Here is a 23,556-nt window from a genome sequence, read left to right as displayed (position 1 = left end):
TAGAAGTGGAAAGCATAAGAAAAGCCAGGTTTGTAGATGTGAGCTTCACACGATGTTTCGGAGAGTATGCTTGCTCCTTCCGAAATATGTGAAGCCTATTTCTGGCGTCCCTGCCGTGATATTGCTGGAATGTTGGGATATCGGGATGAAACTAAGCAAACGCACTCACTCACTCACTCACTCACTCACTCACTCACTCACTCACTCACTCACTCACTCACTCCAGCTACCACAGTGTATCGCTTACCTAAAATAGGCATGTTCCGAATGGTAGGAGGTATTTATCTTGAGTATGTTTGCTTCTCCTGTCGATATATCATTGGATACTGTGCAAACAGTCACTGTCTCAAGCGTTAGAGCAGCCCAACAATAATCATATCAAGTAGTTGAAGAAACACCGATTACAGCATACAATGATACCAAGACACCGCGGTGATATTGCTGGACTGTTCATGTCGGCGGCCTAAAACCAATCTCACTCACTCACTCACTCATTCACTCACTCACTCACTCTACCTATCTACCTACCACTCACTCACTCACTCTCACTCTACCTACCTACCACTCACTGACTCACACTACCAACCAATCAACCAATCATCCTGCCACTCACTCACTCACTCCCCCTAACACTCACTTACTCCATAACAAATATCCAGTAACCCTTAAGCACGGCGTTAAATCCTTCTGGAAGCCTTTTCTGTACAGTGTACAATTAACTATTTCATACGCAGCTGGCGCCAGCGTTCACGCACACTGTGCACATATTCAGGTATAGAGTTATTCTGTTTATTCTACAGCACGTCTGTTGTGTGTATACATATGTACATACAACATTGTCAGTGAAGGCGAAGCTAGATACTAGTGTCCTCGTCAAAGCTCCTCTCAGAGTCGCCTTTTGTTTACCTTTATGGGCTATATGGAACAGCTACTTGATATGGGCATTCTTACGAGATGATATTCCCGTAGGGTACTGCTGACAGTGGGACAGTGCTGAACATAATCTTACAGACTGAGGCCACCTTGGTAGTTCATACCTTGTGTGATCAAGGAGCCGATGCACAAAGAAAGCTCGCTAAACAGTGCTCCAGTCGGAAAACTGCATTGGTAAGGTAAGCCTTGAAACTGATGGTACGTGTATATTATAGAGTTGGGGTTGGGGGCTGATATTGGGTCGCCTTTAAGATGTACATGCAAACAGCGTTATGTCGATCTTTGATGTGTCGAATGTACGGTTGTTTTTTTTCAGTAAAAACTTTGTCCCTGCGTATTGATTCTTAAGTCCCAAAGTCAAAGTTGAGTTGAGTCGAATTTGGAATAGGCAGGTTTCTTCAACTACGACGCAAATGTGGTTGACTGTGTACTGAAGTGCATGTGTGTGTGTGTGTGTGTGTGTGTGTGTGTGTGTGTCTGTGTCCGTCTGTGTGTGTGAGTGTGGCTCTGTGTCTGATTGTGTGCGAGTGTGTGTGAGAGTGAGTGAGTGGGGGTGGCGGTATCTGTGTGTGTCTGCGTGACTTCCCGCTCTGTGGTGGATCGCTGTGTGTCTGATTGTGTGCGAGTGTGTGTGAGTGTGTGAGAGTGAGTGAGTGGGGGTGGCGGCATCTGTGAGTGTGTCTGCGTGACTTCCCGCTCTGTGGTGGAACGCTGTCGACACCTGCATATCGCCGGGTGGCTGATCTAACGCACAACAATTCCCAAAAGACCAGGCTCTCAAGCTGTGCTGGCCCATCATGCTAGTGCCTCCATAGCTCCGGGTTAAAATGGTTTTCAGTAACCCATGCGTGTCATAAGAGGTGACGAACGGGATCGGGTGGTCAGGCTCGCTGACTTGGTTGACACATGTTATCGGCTCCCAATTGCGCAGATCGATGCTCATGTTGTCGATCACTGGATAACGGGATAATGTGGTCAAGGCCAAGATTTTCGAAGCTCTCTTAGCGCTAAGATAGTCGTAAGTGCCATACAGTAACATTAACTTGCGACTATCTTAGCGCTAAGACAGCTTCGAAAATCTAGACCTGTCCACTGATGAAGATCCGGGTTAGAACTGGTTTTCAGTAACTCATCTGTGTCTTAAGAGGCGACTAAAGTGATAATGTGGTCAGACTTGCTGACTTGGTTGACACATGTATCACAGTTGCGTAGATCGATGAGGACGCTGGTGATCATTGGATTGTCTGGTTCAGACTGGATTATTTCCAGTCCGCACGACATGGCTGGAATATTGCTGAAACAATACACCAAACAATTACGGAGTGATTAGTTATAAAATGCCCAATGTGTTGCCAGGTGAATGAGCATCCCTCTTTTAGCAACATTCCAGCGATACCTTAGCGTGGGACACCAGACACCGCATTCTCAACAGATCCCAATCCGTAAACGATGGAACATTCAACTTTCTAGGGGACGTTTTTGCTTATATGGTTTATGCAGTGTGGGACCCGTGAAGGTCCCGGGGTAGAATAGGCCTTCAGTAACCCATGCTTGTCGGAAGAGGCGACTAACATGTCATCGGTTCCCAATTGCGCAGATCGATGCTCATGTTGTCGATCACTGGATTGTCTCGTCCAGACTCGATTATTTACAGACCGCCACCACATAGCTGGAATATTGCTGAGTGCGGCGTAAAACTAAACTCAATCACTCACTCATTATGCAGTGTGGTGACACCCACGTATACAGCCCGATGAAAATTATGTGACCTCTTCCGGAACTCCTTGATAAATACTGAATCCGAGTAGATGAATGGCCCAGGTGGATATCAACGGTAACAATATGTAGCTGGTGATAACAGGAGTAGAATGGCGGTGTTAAGCGACAGTAAACTCTGATAACGGTGGTTCGCGAACCGTCCCCAAGATTTACGGTGTGTTGACAATGATAGTCAGGTGATACGTAAGAGCCCTCAGTATCTGACCCGGTTGTATCTTGAACCCTGACCTTTGTTTGGTCTGGTTGTGTAAGGGAGTTCTACGTTGCTTTTAGCAACATTTCTGCAGTATCACGACTGGGGATATCAGAAATGGGGGGAACTGACGTGGTGTGAACTCGAATATGGCTAAAATGGCGTAAAACCATACTCACTCACGAACTCAATTACTGTATTCATCTCTTTCCTGTGCACGTGGCACCAAAACACGCTTTGTAAAAGTCGAGTCAACTATATGTACAGAGTTGCATCCCTTGGGCGCTCCAGCAACCTGTGATCGAGTACATTTGTAGCTTTGTCATCCCCATACCTTCTTCGTGGGTTTGCCTACATATTAAACGTCTGAGACCTGTGGTTTTCACTCCCCATTAAAATGGCTTATGTTATTCCACGATTTCGAGGCTATGAAATTTTCATGACTGTAAATGCACAATGCGATGCAGGAAAGAGGTACGATTGTCACAGGACTACACAAAATGCTACCAGTCGTACGAATTCCATTTTTTAGTCTCAGTGGCTAAGTGGGTTAGATGGCTGAATTTGTGTGTTTGCGATAAGGTGCCTGGCTCTGAGAGTGTGGGTTCGAACCCCGGATGAGACTCGACCTAACAAAGTACAAGAATATGTACTATACCGGCAAGGTATACTCGCAAATGTACATATCCATGACAATGTTTAGAAACGGAGTGGAACAGTGTCCAAAAGAATTCTGAAGGCTGACAATTTGACATTCAGAGAAGGAGCGGGAGGGAGGTGGGCGACTGCGTAGCGAGCCCCAAAGTCTCAGCAAACATGACTTCACTCCATGACCTACAGATGTTTGGTCCTGTTTATGGGAACAGTCCTATCATGTCTGAATGAGGTCACTGGAATAGCACACTCCTTCACTGCAGCTTATGTGAAACCTGTTTGGATTGTATACATCTCCAAGGGTCTGTGCCACTTTCTGTATTTCTGTCTGCTGGTATTTCAGGATCTCTCCAATCTCTACACGTATTCCCCTGCACGTTTCTTTTCTGTCTGTCAAATCATCCGCCCACCAACCCGTCCATCTGTACACCCCATTCGTCCGTCCGTCCGTCCGTCCAACACCCACCCACTCACCACCCATCCATCTTTCCTTCCTTTACTTTATCCATCCATTCATCCATCTATCCATCCAGCCCCAACCCATCCAACACCCCTTCATCAATTATCTATACATCTATACATCTATACATCTATTAATCTTCATCTATCTTCAGAGAACTTAACCTTGTGTCATTACAAATGCATATTAACGTTTCGTAATTCGTCTGACCAACTGACCAATAGTCCACCGTGACAAGTCATCATGGTCGGAGTGAAAATAAAACGGTTCATGGACTATGAGACAGACTAGCAAGGTAGCAGCTATGTTGGGTCCAATTCGTTCCGGCATTGGCACCAGTAGTTGAACATTTTCCCGAAACATCGAAGCCGTCCTCGCGTATTCAAAATGCCATGAACATTGAGCACTATTCCAACAGAGTAGATCGATGCTCATGCTGTTGACCACTGGACTGTTTGGCTCAGATTCGATTACTCCCACTGAATAAAACAAGCGTTGCTAGGTTATGGACGCCTACGGACCCCTGCACAACCATCTGAGCGTATGCTTACCAGGCTTTTTTGCGGACAGTACACTTATTCGGTATTGTTACTTGTTCAGATACTGTTTGCACAAAACTGGGCGTGCCAGAAGGTGACTACCATGAAATCCAAGAAGGGGCATAGTGGCGTTTCTGCGCACTTTAAGGCTCCTTTCACACACCTCAGATGGTGTGACAGTGCGACATATAAATCTACGTCTTGATAATAATTATCGCCGTGTTCCATTGTCGCCGTTTGGAGGAATAAAACTACATTATTCCAAGCACGACAATGCAGTATAGTGACAAATGGCCAACGTGTCGCGTTGTCGCACTTTGCTTTAATTATGCCTTGTTTTGCTTGTTTTGTGGAGATCGACAACGCGACAATATCCCTTCAACGTTCCATAGACGTTGACTCAAAATGAGCGTATCGCTAGACGTCTCAACCGGTAGCGTGGATTTCTCGAACCTGTTGGCCTTAACCCTGGAATTGCCTCATTTGTCATTGTGGCTGTCTGGTATCTTGTTCACGTGAGGCCACACGTGGACAGTCGGCCAGAGGCAAGTCATGGCTGTTACTCTGCTGTAGATAGCGCCTCACATAGGATTTTGTTGTGTTGCCATGGGGATTAAAACGTCCAGTTACTTAGTCTAGTAGCGTGACTGTTTCCAGGACAACGCCTTGTCTCTGAGCTATACTTATTTGGCAGAAATGAGCAGTTCCTAAACTATCTGTATAAATTAACAGAAACCCAGAGAATTTCATCAGCTTCTGAATCTAGACTTGTCAAAGACATGAGTATAGACTTGTGCGGGCTGTATTGAATGCATTTGTTTCACGATCTTTATGAGCGAAAGAACGTTGACTTTCTCTTTCAGCAATCAGCAGTCATTTCGTAAGGATTATGTACCATTAAATATATGACATATCAGAAATCCCCGGTAAAAGGTTAAAGTCCGTTGTACAAATCTCACTAATTCGTAAAAGACGGTGAGGTAGCCTAGTGGTTAAAGCGTTCGTTTGTCTCGCTGAAGACTGGTTCTCTTTTCCGCAGGGGGACAATGCGGGTACTCTATTTCTGGTGTTCCCCGCCGTGATATTGCTGGAATATTGCTAAAAGTGGCGAAAGCTTAACTCACACACTCACTCAATATTTTATATGCGTAAGTTAATGAAAGTTTTGAACTACATCAAAGCAATGTATTGAATAGGTGACAGCAAGGCCATGACATATGCAGCGTCCAATCTGGGGCGTCATATTTTTTAATGAAATGTCTCGTTTTTTATCATTATTTATTTATTTATTTGTTGTTGTTGTTGTTGTTTTTGCTTCGACGTATTTTCTCATTACTTTGCCATTTTCACGTTATTTGTTTTCTTTATTTCAAGTATTTTCTCATTACGTCCAGTTACTTTGCAATCTTGAAATTTCGAGTATTTCCTCGTTGCTTCGAGTACTTAAACTCAAGCACTGAAAATACCGTGACAATACTCCATAGAACCGCCAAAATAATCGAAGCAGCGAGAAATTAGTTGGAGTGACGAGAAAATACAAACACCGCTTTCAGCAACACCTCAGGAGTATCACGGAGGGGGGACTCCAGATGTGAGCTTTAAACATTGGACCCATGTGGGAAATCGAACTCAGGTCATCTACGGCACAAGCAAAAGGCACTATTTGGCTTCTCCATCGCCTTTTACCATCGTTATTAGGCACGTATGGCGTCATGTCACGTGACACTCGTTTCTGTTCATTAACTGCGATTCCGTAACAGGCGTACGGTTTTTTAAATTTTTTTTGTTTTTATTTTTTTGTTGTTGTTGGGGTTTTTTTTGTTTGTTTGTTTTGGTTTGGTTTTTTTGTTTGTTTGTTGTTGTTTTTTTTGGGGGGTGGGGCTAGGGGAGGTGGGGGTTGGGAGGGGTTGCGATGTTACAAACGTTCTGTTCGATCTTTATCATGAAATGTGTCTTTTAGATGCCTTTACCCGTGTGAAAAAATATCCATTCCCATTATGTTAGTAATCTTAAGGAAGGGCGATAGGGTAGCCAAGTGATTAAAGCGTTCGCTAGTCACGCCGAAAACCCGGGTTCAGTACACTGGTATAATATGTGAAACCCATTTCTAATGTCCCCCGCTGTAATATTGTGGAATATTGCTAAAAGCGACGTTAACGTAAACTCACTCACTCCTTTAAGGAAACTTTAATATGATATTCATCGTTACACTGCACATAGACAGTGTTAAGTGAGCGAGTGACCCCTGTCAGGTGATGTTCTGATATATGTATGTTCCTACAGGTCGCGACCTAACGTTATCTTGCACCAGTGAATATCGACAGTGGCTACTGTGGCTGACTGGCAAGGTTGACAAAGATCGGGGGTAGTGAATGGGGAGGGAAGAGGGATGGGATGATGGTTGCCGTTTCAGTAAAGCTCCGAATTGTTCTAGCCTTCAGTCAAAGCATTGTTGTATCCAATTACGCAGTTCCTCAATTCATGAGTAAGTGAGGCTAGTTTTATGCCGTACTAAACAATAGGATCCCTGTATGGAGCCGGTCTGAAAATAATGGCCCAGACAATCCAGTGATCAACAGCATGAAAGACGACTCACGCAACTGAGATAGGAAGATATGTGTCAACGAGCTAGACCACTCGATCCCAGTAGTCGCTCACCTCATATATTCACAGGTCAGATAAATCGCGTTCCATAATGTCATTTGTTGACATTCCAGAGGAGGTCTTAGTACTGACGCCCTGCCTCCGTAGTGGGATTTGAGGGCTAACCGAAAATATCCGTTGCTTTTATCCTGCCGAGAACACTACCCATTGCATGATAAATCTGTTGATCCCGATTATTACTATATTGTGGCGCATGGTTGGTGGAATGGTTAAAGCGCCAGGCTAGTGATCCAGTGAGGTTGAGGTGCCGGGATCAAGCCCACCTGTGACTGGCTAAAGCGCCAGGCTAGTGATCCAGTGAGGTTGAGGTGCCGGGATCAAGCCCACCTGTGACTGGCTAAAGCGCCAGGCTAGTGATCCAGTGAGGTTGAGGTGCCGGGATCAAGCCCACCTGTGACTGGCTACAGCGCCAGGCTAGTGATCCAGTGAGGTTGAGGTGCCGGGATCAAGCCCACCTGTGACTGGCTAAAGCGCCAGGCTAGTGATCCAGTGAGGTTGAGGTGCCGGGATCAAGCCCACCTGTGACTGGCTAAAGCGCCAGGCTAGTGATCCAGTGAGGTTGAGGTGCCGGGATCAAGCCCACCTGTGACTGGTTAAAGAAACCACGAATCCGTTCGTATATGACAGATGGTGGCCATATGAATACATGCAAACACCTACTTGCAGATACAGCAACGCGCAGTAAACTTGGACAAAATGCTGTGACTTTGTATTCTAGCCCACCCAGGGATGAGTACCTCTTAAGGATGGGAAAGCCACAATTCCTCGGTGCGCCTAGTGGCTGATCCCCAGGGAGATGAGATTGATAATTGTGCCGTTTGAGACTGACATCAAATGATCTAGGGGAAAACAAAGCGCCTTTGAGCGGGTGATCTGGATATTGACGCTAAATATATCAGTGAATCAATCAATCAAAAACATACGTCCAATTTCCGGTCAACCTAAATCAAAATGATGAAACACTCACTAGCTGGCACATCCGTACTTCTCTGGTCAGTGTGTCTCCAGCAGCCGTGTGCATAATGCCGGTGTTTTGATAGACAGGTGTCCGATATGCAGAAGTCCAGATACTCTGTATGTTTATTTGTTCAAAGGCTCTGAAACAGACTTTCAAGATCCGTGCTAAATCCTGTATGGTTAAACATGATACCTATCTGTTTGTACGCAATTTCCATATTGCTTGCCTTGGAATCTTGGCTTAATCTTTGACAAACATCACCACGTTGGTCGTACTTACTGCCGTATCTTTATATAGTGTTACGTTATGGCAGGCCCTTGGTTCAAGAACACCACTTACATACCACCATTCGCCACAGAAGACAAATAGGTCAGGCGAACATCAGGTAGATATGTACGTAGATAGGTAGGTAGATAGGTGGGTGAGTAGGTAGGTAGGTAGGTAGGTAGGTAGATAGGTGGGTGGCTGGGTGGCTGGGTAGGTAGGTGGGTGGGTGGGTAGGTAGGTAGGTAGGTAGGTAGGTAGGTTCATTCTGATAGGAAGTTTGGTGGGTAGGTAGGTAGGTAGGTTCATTCTGATAGGAAGGTTGATGAGTAGGTGGGTAGGTAGATAGGTAGGTGGGTAGGTAGGTAGGTTCATTGTGATAGGATGGTTGATGAGTAGGTGGGTAGGTAGGAAGTCGGATGGGTGGCTGACTGGCTGGCTTGGAAGGGAGGTAGTTAGGTAGGTTCATTCTGATGGGAAGGTTTGTAAGTAGGTGGGTAGGTAGATAGGTAGGTAGGTTCATTTTGGTAGCTAGGTACATAGGTAGGTAGATTAGTGTTTGGGCGACACTGGGCCTCAAGTAGTCTGTATGTTCCATCCATCTAAAGCCTCGTTCGTATTTACACTCACGCAACCTACATTCGTGTATATAAGGGAATAGCAGCGAAAGTCATATTTTATATGCACGATTTCATTTTGTATATTCACTGATTATTGCATTCATTGGTTCAGAAAATTGAAAATGCCGAATATTCCATTTGTGAATCAAACGCATGTCTACCAAAGTCATTTGAAATCATCACCTACTGGTGAACGCACAATTGTGACGTCACCTTGTTTCGTGTATTACGTAGTCCGTTAGAATATATCGCTAAGTACGACAGACCATTTCAGTGAGTATTGACGACGATATGTATTACCTCCCTTTGGATAGAACCCGGATAACAATTGAGTTAGGGCTGACAGAGAAGGTCGATTCTCAGAAAAGTATCGTCGACGGGGAAAAAACCTTATCTGTCGGTAGGAAAATAGTATCGTGGATAATATCGTACATATTCTTTTGTAATAAAATATGGTTTAAATTTGGTCACACTACAAAACAGTCTGGTTTTTAATAATAGTCTGCAACTAAATTATGTTCAGAACGCAGGTCTGTCACCACTCACTGGTGGTGTTAAATACATTTATTTCTTTCAGGAAATGTTTGGTATTTTCCCTCAAAGTTTTTAGTATATTTAGTTAACGATTATCGATCTCTGTCGATTATATCAGCACTAATATACTTCATGAACGCTTTTAGCACTGTTACAGCAATACCACGGCTGGGGACATCACAGATGGTCTTCACAATGTTATATTGTACCCATGTTAGGAATCGAACCCGGGTCTTGGAACTGAAGAACGAACACTTTAACCACTGGGCTACCGCTACCGACCGAATAACCGCATTAAGAGACTATAGTGGAGTACAGGTCCGATCGTCTGTCGCTCATATATATTCAATCCCCGTAACCTGTAATGTGGATTCCTCATAAATGTCAACAGTTGAATATGTCATAGATATTGCAGGAGTTCACAATGAGATTGGAATGTTCCCCTCGTAATTTACAAGATCATCAAGCTAGCTCCCTGAATACATTAGCACTGACGATCACCACGCGTGGAAGATGTCAACGGGGGCCTGTAGTCATCGGCTCGTGGTGAGGATGACTGGAGAATTAGCTGATGATTTTGATGAACATTACGTTGACGAAGACAAATGAGTACGCTGATGACGACGAAGACACAGTTTAGTTGTTCAAACTTCTTTAGTTGGTTTCACTAGACATGACAAACAAGTATACATGAATGAGGTGAGCGGACCTCTCAGCTCAACCCCAGGGCCTTTCCTGCTAGCGGCATAATCCTGCTCGCGGTCGTCCCTACAAAGACAGTCGGAATGCCGGCCTCCACACTCACATCTCACGTCTCACCTACAGTATAGATGTGAGCATACATATATATATATAGTTTTTAACAACAATAGACAGGCACAAAGATTCAACAATGGACAGATAGAGAAACTAATAGCACTTACTTCTACAATTAATGTGATGACAGACACAGCCAAGGGGATGACCAATAAAGGCCATAAATGTCATATACAGTAATTAATGGAAGTGACAAAGAGGAACAAGGTAGCTGACAAAACAATGTATTCTGCGGTAGTGATAAAGATCACGATTGTAGATTGAATAATAATAACTAAATATCATATAGCCTGGCTACATAGTTTTTGGTCTGTAGAAATATTTGAACAGGGCTGTCCTGAAGTAGACACTATAACAAAGACATTACTGACACCACGTGCTTTTAAGAGCCAGATTTGCGTTTTTTGTAAGACTGCATGAAGAATGTTTTCGTACTCCTACGATATTTTTTCCATTTTCCTGTGAGGGACCGACCATATTACGCTTAGCCCCAGGGATGGAGGGTTCTGGTTTGCTCACGAATTTACGAGACAGGTTTGGGGGTTTTCGACGACTCAGGGAAATTGGAATTGCAAGCGAATGAACGTATCATATTTGAATTTGTCACACAAATAATATTTAATTCTTAAATGACAAAAACCCTCCGGTCAGGTTTTGTTTTGACTGTTTTCGCTCATTTTAATCAATGGGGTTTAAATAAATCTTGTTTTGTTTTAAAAAATGACAAACACCCCGTCGGTCCGTCCCTAATGTTTTGACTCCACAGTTCGCTCGGTTCTCGGATCTAATCTTGCAATGTGGTCCACATGTGACTGTTATGTATGTAGACACCATCACGTGATGATAATGAATGACAGTGTTCCACTGACGCTGTCACAGATAGCCAGAGAGGCCTTAGTAACATGGCGATCATGCTGAGTCATCATTTGCTATTGCAGTGGATATAGTCATTGATCTCAACGATCCCCGTCATTGCAGATCTGTTCAATAGTTAGAGAAGGAGTGTGGGCGCGTTATCGTAAGTAATCTTGAACAATCTTTGTCAGTGAGTCTTTGGATGGCATTTGTTTGTTTGTGAGTTTGCTTGACGCCGCATTTCAGCAGTGTGACGGCGGGTTGTGCATAATCTAGTCTGGACCAGACAATCCAGTGCTTGGCATAATGAGTATCGATCTACGGACTTTGCATACGATGACAAGCATCAATGGAACCTCGGACCCGAGTCACAAAGCCTAAGATTTCGTTACTGTTCTTGAAGTATTTGCACCTCCTATGCTACAGTATGCCAGGTACAAATGCTACGAGAAAAGTTACGACATCTTAGACTTTGTGAAACGGGCACCATCCACCTCATCCCGCTAGTCGCTTCTTATGTGAAGCCTGGTTTCCTCAAAAGGAAACCTAACCCAGATGTTCTCAGAACGAATAGCGTTAGGAAATGGTGCTCAGTAATAAGATTTATGGACGTCATTTATGTTGCAACAAGGAACAACCTCTTTCGGAACATACGTTTACTCATTCGGGAGGTTTTGTTTTTAATAAATAACGAAAGGCACGTTCACAACGATTTTACGTTTCGTTAAGATTACCGTAAGGTACAGGAGACTTTCTGCTATAACCACCACTACTACTACGACTACTAAAGAGTGAGTGATTTAATTTTACTCCGCACTCAGCGTTATTCCACATATATGGCGGCGGCCTGTAAATAATCGAGTCTAGACCAGACAATTGAGTGATCAACAACGTGAACATCGATTTGCGCAATTGGAAACCGATGACATGTGTCAACCAAGTCAGCGAGCCTGACCACTCAATCCCGTTAGTCGCCTCTTATGACAAGCATAGTCAACTTTTACAGCAAGGCTATTCTACCCCGGACCTTCACTATTCACCACGACGATGACGACGACGACGACTACTACTATTACTACTACTACTACTACTACAACTTCGACTGATGCTGCTGTTCACGACGATGACGGTGACGATGGTGATGGTGATGATGTGGATGATTCACGACATATAATATACATTGCCGCTTGTAAACAAAAAAAACCCAAATAAACAAAATTATATGCGTACAATTGCGATTCAAAAGTTCAATATTTTGTACCTGGGTTTACTTCCCTCGAAACGAAGCCTAACCCGTGAAGGTCCCGGGGTAGTATAGGCCTTCAGCAACCCATGCTTGCCATAAAAGGTGACTATGCTTGTCGCAAGAGGCGACTAACGGGATCGTGTGAGGTCAGACACGGTGACTTGGTTGACACATGTCACGGTTCCCACTTGCGCAGATCGATGATCATGCTGTTGACCATTGGATTGTCTGATACAGACCGCCACCACGTAGTTGAAATATTGTTGAATGCGGCGCAAACCTCTATTCACTCACTTAATTACCTGTTCCGCATGAGTCACTTTAGTCTTACACCGCTTGTAGCAATATTCCATCAGTATCACTGCGGGGAGACACCAGAAGTGGGCCGCACGCATTGTACCCATGTAGAGAATCGAACCTGGTCTTCGGCGTGACGAGCGAACACTTTAACCACAAGGCTACCCTATCAGCGTGCAGCTCGTGCAGTGAGTGCTAAATTCAATTGAATAACGACATTTTGACATCATGTTTTTCAGACAAGCCAGAGAGTGAGTGACGCAACACCCGGACATATTGCACGTCCCTACCGTCACCATGGGCGAAAAGGTTGAGGTGTCGAAGACGTATGGAACGACGGAGAAGGCGGGGGTCGATGTCCAGTCGCGACCAACCACATCAACTGGGGTAAGTCAATTCACACATATCCCACAAATGTCAATAATCTACTGCATGACGCATTGCATACACAAGCAAGGGTTCAATGCTGTGTTGCTTCAATGCTCGCTTGGACAAGATCATGTCCCTTTGATGACTATTGGATATTGATCTCACTGCCCTGAAACATCATATGTGGGCCTTAGACCAGGTTTGTTTGCATGCGTGTTTGTTTGTCTAACGCCGCACTCAGCAATATCCCAACTGTGTGGCGGCGATCTGTAATTAATCACGCCCAGAAAATCCAGTGAGCAACAGCATGAGTGAATGAGTGAGCTTAGTTTCACGCCGCTCTCAGCAATATTCCTGATATACGGCGGCAGTCTGTAAATAATCGAGTCTGGACCAGACGGTCCAGTGATCAACAACATGTGCAACGATCTGCGCAGTTGGGAACCGATGACATGTGTCAACCAAGTCACCGAGCCTGACCACCCGATCCCGTTAGTCGCCTCTTACGACAAGCATAGTCGCCTTTTGTGGCAAGCATGGGTTTCTGAAGTCCTGTTCTACCCCGGGACCTTCAAGGGTCCACAACAGCATGAATATTGAAAACCATGAAATATAGTTGCTTACATTTTCTGTTTACCCCGAGGGACGATTAATTTTTAATCTTTGGTACATCTTGACTATTGGAAGCTCATTTCTCAGAAACGGGCATCACCTAGCAGAGTTCCTGGACAAATGGGTTTCCAGAATTAAGATGTGATGTGTTAAACTAAACTTAATATTTAATTTCGAACTTAATGTTTAGATGTGCGGAGCATTTGGATAGAATTTTTAAATCAAAATTAAATCAATTTTGAAAACTTAAATCAGTTACGTCAGTATGTGTTAACTCTCTGACTCTTTGTCTATACTTTCTTTGATAATTGTAGAGTGTTTGTTTAAGAGAAACCATGTGCACAGTGTGTTTTCTGGGACAAGGCGACTTTACTGGAACAACATTCCAAACAAATACCTTGCATTGGATGGATTGACTAAAACTCTTCATACAATCAGAAATGACTAAAACGTTTAGTTACTTCACCAAATGACTGATCGTTTTAGTAATTTGACCAAATGAATAACACTGTTAGTCTTTTGACCAAATGACTAATCATTTTAGTAATCTGACCAAATATCTGACCGTTTCAGTAATTTGATCAAATGACTGGTTTTGCATAACCCACCAGTCGGCTGCCTCTAAAATCCACCTCTGTCTACACGGCTATATAGGTTTTACACCTACCCCAGGCTCGTCTTATCTGTATTTCAATGCTGCATCGGTCTAGTTAATGACATGCGTCACTCATGACTTCATGGGGAAAGGGCAAGTCACCCCCACGTAATATGTAGTTGACAAATATCTGTCTACTGGTTTGTTTACATAAAGCTCACAACGGCCATTCGTCTTGATCAGTGTTTTTCCATGTCCCACCTCAACCAAAGAGCTTGCGAAAAAAGTATGCAAAAAAGAAAGGGTGATTTCACTAAATGGGTTCTATAAAACTTATTTTTAAATCAGTTTGAACTCTAAATCAATGTATGGCGTAGATCATAGATCCGGTCGTGGGTAGCCTAGTGATTTAAGCTTTCGCAGACCCGTGTTCGATTCCCCACATGGGTACAATTGGTGAAGCCAATTATGGCGTCCTCCGCCGTGATATTGCTGGAATATTGCTAAATTCAGCGTAAAACTAAACTCACTTACTCACACCCTTATGAGATATATATTTTAACATGGGAAAAGTCTTGTCAATACCCACTTTCTTTGTTCTGATTGTCAAACTTAACAAGAAGAAAAGAGTGAGTAAGTGAGTTAGTTAGTTTAGTTTTACGCTCAGCAACATTTCAGCTATATGATCTGTAAATAATCGACTATGGACCAGACAATCCAGTGACCAACAATATGAGCATCGATCTGCGCAATTGGGAACCGATGACCGATGACCCAGTCAACGAGCCTGACCACTCGATCCCGTTAGTTGCTGAAGGCCTATTCTGCCTCTCAAAGCGAAAAGAGGACGGCGAAAATAATGTTATAAAACCAATGAAAGATAAATGATTCTGGCCAATCATAAAAAACGTATGTTCGTATCATGTGCAAACATATTAGAGTATAATATGTGGCACTATTAAACTTCCATACATACGTAATATGTGAGATCCATTTAAATTTGGATTGACTGAGTATATTTTACACCGCTTTTAGCAATATTGCAGAAATAGCACGGCTGGGGACCAGAAATGGATTTCATACTTTGTAACCATGTAGAGAATGGAACCCTGATTTTCGGCGTAACGAGGGAACGCTACAACCACTAGGCTACCCCAACGCCCACTAGATCGAAGGAAGGTAAAGCCTCATTATGTTCTTTACGGTGGAGGGCAATGGTTATTAGTGGAATATTGATATATACGCATTAGGTAAGGCTATTCATAATTGTATTTCTGTTACACAGAAACTGACGCTACGGCTTCTGATGTCTATATTTGCTGCCGCGATGGGGTCCTTCCAGTTCGGGTACAACACTGGCGTCATCAACGCTCCTGAAGCGGTAAGTGAAATCTGTGAAAACACGTAAAATATCACCATCTTTTACATGCACCATCCGAGATTCGGGTGATATAAGGCGCCGCAATTAGACTTGACCTATGTTTGTTTTCGAATCATGGTTCACCAGTATTGTTACCAGGTTCATCAGCAGCATCGTCTAAGGCAATTACCCGTGACGAGTTGCGTCCCTTGGACGAGCCAGAATCTTGTGTTTGTTTTCGAATCACGGTTCGCCAACACTGCTACTGTTCTCGTCAGCACCACTGTCTAAGGCCCCACAATTAGCTATGTAGAGGTGCGTCCCTTGGGCACTTGGGTTAGTGATTCAAATGATTTTGGGTTCGTTAGCTCCATACTCATATGGTTTAGAGTTACAAAACCCAAGTTACTTCGGCTTCTCCACCCCTCCACATTAAGCTGACCGTACACGCGGCGTTAAACACAATTCACTCACTGATTCGCATCCTCTTCGTCTTATTAACGACAATGAATCGTCGACAATACACACCATGCAGTTAATTTTGTAACGGCATTGTACTGACCAATATATTTCAATTGTTCGTGCCTACAAATACCCATCTCCGATTATCCCGATGTTATACCTTCTCAACACACTGAATTACAGTGAACTTCGGTTATGTCGAATACAAATGGACCAGTAGTTCGTTATGGCTGGAGTTCTTTTGCAGGTTCTCCGACTATATTACATAACAGGTGGTCGGGACAAAACTGGTTCGTTGTCTGTAATTTCGTCATAACAATACTCGTTACAAACATTCCTTACTATATATGGCAAACATTACGAGCCCGTTATTTCATTCCAGTACCCAACCCGGTATGTCCAGGTATACAGGTACTTTACCTGCTCCTACTGAGCACACTGTCACACAGTACACTACGGTTATATCGAATACAAATGGACAACTAAATGTAGTTCGTTAAACGCATTCCGCCCAAAATGTGTAGCAGGTGTTTTCGTTATTCATTATCGTATCGCGTTGACCTGTGCCTTAACGACGTGACCTGATATTCTAACGATTTGATTGGATAACCGATGACCTCTAAATTACGTCACGTTGTGACGGAATTACGTTTCCATTCATAACAAACACGTGAATTCATTCATTCTACAGCATTGTGAGAGTGTAAACATTGTGAACGTGGCCGTGTCGCGAGCAAAGCAACTGAAAAACGGGGTGCTACGCAGTAGTATACTGCAGGGGGCTATTAGAGGCGATGACAACTGACATGCACCGTGACGTCGGTTACCATGACGTCATTACCGTGTGACGTCATGCAAAAGTGTAAAACAGTACAACATTCTTCCACAACGTCTTTCTGAAACCAGTTTCGGTTTGAAACCATAAAAATAACAAAAAGTACGCTATTTTGTCATTTAAATGCATGTAAAACGTAGGTAATAAATAAAACACCACATTCGGTTTCATTACATACGAACTGTGACCTTCCTATGTTATCTGACCGAACGAAAGCCATAGGAAGGACAGACGTTTACGAAATTCTATCGGTCAGATACATAGGAAGGACACAATGATACGAAACGAGTGTCCTTCCTGTCTGACCGATAGAATTTCGATACCACAGGAAGGTCACTCGTTTCGTATAATTCGTATGTAATGAGACGTCGCGTAGTATTCTTTATATCCGTCATTTCGTTACAATCTTCTTCATGCTCATGTTGTTGATCACTGGATTGTGTGGTCCAGACTCGATTATTTACAGACCATCGCCATATAGCTGGAATATTGCTGAGTGTGGCGTGAACCTAAACTCACTCACTCTTCATAAACGTAGTTTACACTACGTAGCAAACTTCGATTCTTTTCTGTTTGTCCTGGTATATCGTTGGCTATCCCTTCTCCAAATTTAAATTAAACTATTCTGTTGATCGAGTGGCTATGTTTTCGTTTTCTGATGCATTTTCACAAAATATCATTCCCGTCAATGTTTACACGGACGGACAGTTGGTACACACACCTCAGACGTTTCTTGACCGAGAAGATCTGAGTTAGAAATGGGTCTTCAGTACCCCATACTTGTCAAGAGGCGACTAAGGGGTCGGGTGGTCAGACCCGCTGACTTGGTTGACACATGTCCCCGTATCTTGGCAGCGTAAATCGATAGATTACTGGACTGTCTGGTCCCTCCCCGATTAATTCCGCCATGCAGCTGGAATGTTGCGGCTTTAAACAACAAGCAGACCAGCCAACTCCTCTTATCTGCATTTCAATGCTGTAACGTTCTAGTTAATGACAGACATCACTCGTGATCTCGTGAGAAAAGGTGGAATTCACCGTATATGTATATTTTTGTCCACGGGTTTGTTTACATAACATCATATAAGGGCATCGGTGTTGCTTTAGTGTTTCTCATCTCAAGCCTCAATCAAACAGCGGTCTTACGAAAAGAAAATATATATTACAATAAACATTGAAGTGTGTAGATTTTTTTCTGTTTGTGCGTAAAAGGTGTTCATTGAAACATCCTATTTCTAGTGTCCCCCGCCGTGATATTGTTGTAGTATTTTTAACAGAGTCAAGTCGGAATAAACAAGTAAGCAAAATAAAATATAGTTCCATCTTGCAAGTATCAACTAACCATAGCATGTCTTCCTGTTAGCCCGTAATTCCGGCCTTATGTATATATACTGAGGGGAAAAAATAAGCGGTCGCATTAAAGCACGAGTGTTCCTTTTTAACAAGGTTTGTTCACAAGTTTTGTATGGCATGGTGTGTGAAGAAACCTGAAAAATGTCAATAACATTTGAGCTTTCATGTGTTCCTTAGTTTTTTTCCACCAGTATATATGCAAATAAGTCCATGCGAGTCAGCAAAATGTGTGATCTGTTAACGTCCGGGTTAGCACTGATCTTCAGTAACTCATGCGTGTTGTTAGTCGACTGACGGGATCGTTGGTCGGGCTCTTTGACTCGGTTGACACATATCATCGTTTCCCATTTGCATAGATCGATGCTCGTGCTGTTGACCACTGGATTGTTGGGTCCAGTGTGCATCGTTTACAGACCACCGTATTAAATCTTGAATATTGCTGAGTGCGCGTGAAGCAAAAAGCAAACAAAAACAACAATACTATGTTGCCAGTCGTTTATTAACATGATAAGTATTATTTACGACTTAATTTTATGCTGAGAATGTCACTTTAGAGCCGAGATGCTTGGCAACATGCTTGTCTGATTGGTTTTATTGATAATACAGTCTAACGCATGGTAAAAGTCAGTCGGACAGTACTGGCAAAACGAGTCAGCTATTCAGGGCCTTGTTCAGTAACCACTGCTTGTCGTAAGAGGCGAACAACGGGATAGGGTGGTCAGGCTCTTTGTTGTCACATGTCATCGATTCCCATTTGGGTAGAATGATGCTCATGATGTTGATCATTGGATTGATTTACAGACCGCCACCTTACACTTGGAGTATTACCAAGTGCGGCGTGAAACTAAACTCACTCACTTACCTGTTCTGCAACCCGATCTTAGATATGAGCCAGGATGTAAATGTTAAGAAAATGACTGTCGCGTTTTGAAATGAGCCCTAGCTGTCACGTACGTAAGACTACAGTTTTCAGTATCTAGTGCAGCGGGACGAGGTTGCTGGGTATGTAACTCAATGTCCGGACAGTAGTGGGTCAACTCCCACACCCACGTATCAAAGGAACACCAATATATGGAGATAACCTGCGTGTCCCGTTATCAGAAGACTGACGACAGAGGGGAGGATTACGTAAATGTCAGATTACGTTCGGAAGCTGTGTTCCTCCCTCCCTCCTTCCTTTCTTCCTTCCTTTTCTCTGCCTCCCTTCTTCCCTCCCTCTCTCACTCATTCACTCACTCACTCCAATCTTTCATGTTCTCCCTCTCTCCCTCCCTACCTCACTCACTCACTGACCCGTGTCAACCACCCCGTCAAGGTCCAGGTAGAATCGGCCTTCAGCAACCCACGCTTGCCATAAAAGGTGATTCTGCTTGTCGTAAGAGGTGACTAATGGATATCGGGTGGTCATGCTCGCTGACTAGGTTGACACATGTCATCGGTTCTCGGTTGCGCAGATCGATGCTCATGTTGTTGATCACTGGATTGTCTGGTCCAGACTCGATTATTTACAGACCGCCACCATATATCTGAAATATTGCCGAGTGCGGCGTAAAACTAAACTCACGCACTCACTCACTCCTTACCTCTCTCACTCTTTCCTTCCCCCTCACCCATTCACTCACTCCATGCCCCATTCCTCCCCTATCTCCTCTCTCACTCATCAGGCACTCATTCAGGTGTTCCTCAAATGGACCTTCAGGCTACAATTAGAGGACCGGCGATATTTGTTAAAAAAGAATGCTACCTATTTCAACACAGTCAGCACGGTGGGTGAGGGCAATGAGTTGTCATAGGATAGTCAGGTCCATCACCTGATTGTGTAGTAACGAATCGGTTGTGTACATGTCGGCGCGGTATAGCGAGACTACAGCTAATAGAAGCTGCGTCAACTAAACGACAAGCACATTTCTACGCATGGTTTATGCTATCTATGAAGCACCGATGACAAGATGTCACGTCCAACTTTTTATGTTGTCAAATGTTTTATGTGTCATGACTTGCTTGTCATGTCGCAGTTGATCGTGTTCACACTTAGAGACAGATGACACCCTTTACTCAAATATTCAAAACCATTTCTTGACTGTGTGTGACCTTTGTAGTGAAAGAGTGTGTACGGAATTTCATGAAATTTACGTTTGTGAACACCCCTACTGTACAAGCCATCCAATCAGCAAAATTGTGTACACGACCAAATTAACTGTTAATATCACGTATTAATGTATGTATCAGGTTGTGTGTGTGTGTGTGCGTGTGTGAAAGAGAGAGAGAGAGAGAAAGAGAGAGAATTTCCGTTCTCGAGAGTCCCGAGGAAAGTTTAGAACTTCAAGCCCTCATTCGTCATTAACCTATAAGTGATGTTTAGCTAGCTGTTAACAACCTATGTGTACGATGTGTTGCGGCGCGTTCAGCAATATTACTTCTGTATGTAAGTACAGGAGTCTGGACCAAACAATCTAGTGATCAACAACATGAACATAGTCCTAAGCAAGTGAGATACGATGACGTGTGTCAACCACGTCAGCGAGCCTTGCCCCGATCCTCTACGACAAGCATGGGTTACAGAAAACAGATTCGAACCCGGATGTTGAGTATTCGCGGAATTCTGTCCACAAATGGGTTGTAAACGTATTTGTGATTATGACGTTTTTCAGAGAATCAAGGAGTTCATGAACGCTACATCCATAGCACGTGATGGTCAGGAGATGGACGTGGACACTCAGACCAACCTGTTCGCGGTCTTAGTTGCAGCCTTTGCTATCGGCGGTGCCGTCGGGGGTCTCTTAGCAGGACTGTGGGCAGACTTCTTTGGCAGGTGTGTTTACGTTCATGTAATGTGCAGTGTTCATTCTAGCCCTACGAAAAAGTGGGCCCGTTGCCCAGCTGTCCTCAGTTACATGGGCCATTTGAGTCATGTCAAATTGCTGTAACTTGTGAGATATACAATACTTAGTACATTGTAGTTACTCATTTAAGTTCACTTACATGTACAATATTTGACGTCCAGAACAAGAGAAATGAAACCAAGATTTGTTCAGCATTTACTTAAAAGTTAGAATTAATTCAAGATGTATCTGAAAAACAACACTGCAACACCAAAACAACAGTTTTCTCAATGGTATTTAAACATGGTATTTAAACACAAGTCGAAAGAAAAGTGACAGTCGGGAAGGTTGAGGACAATATATTTTTCTTATTGTTGAGAAAGCTATTAAGTGTAACAAATGTTCAGTTGATTTTGAGAATTAAGACGTGCCACCACCTGACTGAAGGGAAATGATTGTCATTTTTCATTGATAAGGATCGCCTTTAATTTTCTGCTTCCACTGATGATCTGTGATTTGTAGATTTTGCATGTTTTGGGGGCGTTCTGGTCTGATAATTGTCTGTGTCATTCCCTGTAAACTCATTATTTTGCTTTTTCACAACAAAAGAGATGTTTTGACAGCCAATGAGCCCAACAAAAGTACTACAGGCAACGTGACTGTATCTCTCAAAGAAACCCACCAATCGGAAACTGTTTCACAAAGCACATACAATTTGTTCATAACACGGATTTGTAGGCTGCGCACTGTCGTTTGAAACAGCTTGCAATTTAAACTGATACGTAGAGATCTTGGGACTCGCTTGAGCTCGCTTGAGTGAGAGAAGGTAGCGCACTTTGTTACAGTTAAGCTAAACCTGCGTTTGTAAGTTTTGCTTGAGGTGACGCTTGAAAACAAACTAGTGCTTTCCAGATTTATGTTAATGTCTCGAGAGCCCCACCACAGCCAGTCAGTATTTTTAAAGTGCGCCATATAAACGTTAGTGCGCGAATGGCGCAAGGGCGGGGCCTGGAATGAACACTGCTGTTAGAACATGCAGTAAAGCAACTGATTCAATATTCGTTGAGTTTGAGTGAAATGAATCATTGTCCAAAACAGCGAAACGCAAGGGTACTGAAACCCACCAGCACCATGTTTGATTCAAAGACCTATACAGTTGAAGCTGTCATAACCGGCATCTGTCCAATCCGGCAAGTTGTCAACACCGGCATTAAATCTCAGTAGTGGCTTGTACATTTTTGATCAGCTCTACGATCCGGCAATCTGTCTAAACTGGATTGTTTTTTCAGTCCCTATGACTGCCGGTTTAGACAGCTTCCACTGTACACAACAGACGTGCATGTGGAAGACAGACCTCAAATGACGTCATCACTACTAGGTTGTTATATGTTTGTTTGTAATATAGAAAACTTAAACATGAACGCTTAAGTGTATGACGTGTCATTTTTTTGGAAACCTGCGTTTCATCTGCTGTTCAGTATGAATGGGCCAATCATCGTCGAGATAACAAAGACAAAATGTTGTTTTATGACGTCACCTTGACACATTAAGTGTGGAGAAATGTTTCCTCTTTGTCACTTTTAGAAAGAAGGGCACACTACTGAACGCTGTGATAGGAATTGGTGCTGCCGCTCTATTGTACTTCGGTCGAATGGCTGCATCCTACGAGATGATCATAGTCGGGAGGCTGGTCGTGGGACTCAACTGTGGTTTGTATACATGTTTCACTCTTACGTTTCTCATAATGATCTTATTGTCCTCCTTAGAGGATAAGTCCTAAAACATTCGAAGTAAAATTTAATCGTCCACCTTTTTACTCGAAGTGTTATTATCCCCATAATTTGTAGTTTAATTTACTTAAGATCGCCAGGAGTGAAGGATTGGTGTAGATCCAGCCAGGGTCTACACATGTAGCAAACGAACTGTGGGTCCCCAAGGTCAACAGTATGTTCATCTACCTTCAGCTGTTAGCGTATTCTATCGCCACACAGGTTACTGGTCATATCGTCTTACGAACCTCTATTCTAATACGGCCATATTTCACGGTCCTCATAAAATCCTCTAGCGGCAAAAATCGCAACACGAATTATCTCCCTTCTTACTATCCAATCAGAGCACATTAGATCTATCTTGACTGATACAAGCAAATGTGGGGCCACAAATATCCCTTCTCTGTTGGGGCTTATGTTGATGTGACAGAACATTTTTAATGGCTTGCTTTTCCGTTGTCAACGAAGGCGATGGAGACACCATTGATCCGCCATTACATGGCTTACTTTTGTCATTTTTCCCCCCGAACCATACGGAAGTTACCGAGGCCTTAAACATGAACACTC

General features: G+C 43.4%; 1 protein-coding gene across 3 annotated transcripts in view; it reads left to right on the top strand.

Annotated features, from left to right (window-relative positions):
* The window catches only part of LOC137259866 (solute carrier family 2, facilitated glucose transporter member 1-like), a 40,965-nt gene that overhangs the window by 4,121 nt on the left and 13,288 nt on the right, over nucleotides 1-23,556 (top strand). Inside the window, exons 2-6 of one of the 3 annotated variants that reach the window (XM_067797498.1) lie at nucleotides 970-1,112; nucleotides 13,052-13,199; nucleotides 15,674-15,769; nucleotides 21,050-21,210; nucleotides 22,805-22,929. In XM_067797498.1, the coding sequence (XP_067653599.1) occupies nucleotides 13,110-13,199; nucleotides 15,674-15,769; nucleotides 21,050-21,210; nucleotides 22,805-22,929 (472 nt within the window). In that variant the 5' untranslated portion in view covers nucleotides 970-1,112; nucleotides 13,052-13,109. Of the gene's footprint in view, nucleotides 1-969; nucleotides 1,113-13,051; nucleotides 13,200-15,673; nucleotides 15,770-21,049; nucleotides 21,211-22,804; nucleotides 22,930-23,556 lie in introns of those variants that run through there. The other 2 variants (XM_067797499.1, XM_067797497.1) reach the window with 2 other exon arrangements.

This window comes from Haliotis asinina, chromosome 13, assembly GCF_037392515.1.
Source record: "Haliotis asinina isolate JCU_RB_2024 chromosome 13, JCU_Hal_asi_v2, whole genome shotgun sequence".
NCBI classification, from domain to species: Eukaryota; Metazoa; Mollusca; class Gastropoda; order Lepetellida; family Haliotidae; genus Haliotis; species Haliotis asinina.
This window is presented reverse-complemented; position numbering and strand designations above follow the sequence as displayed.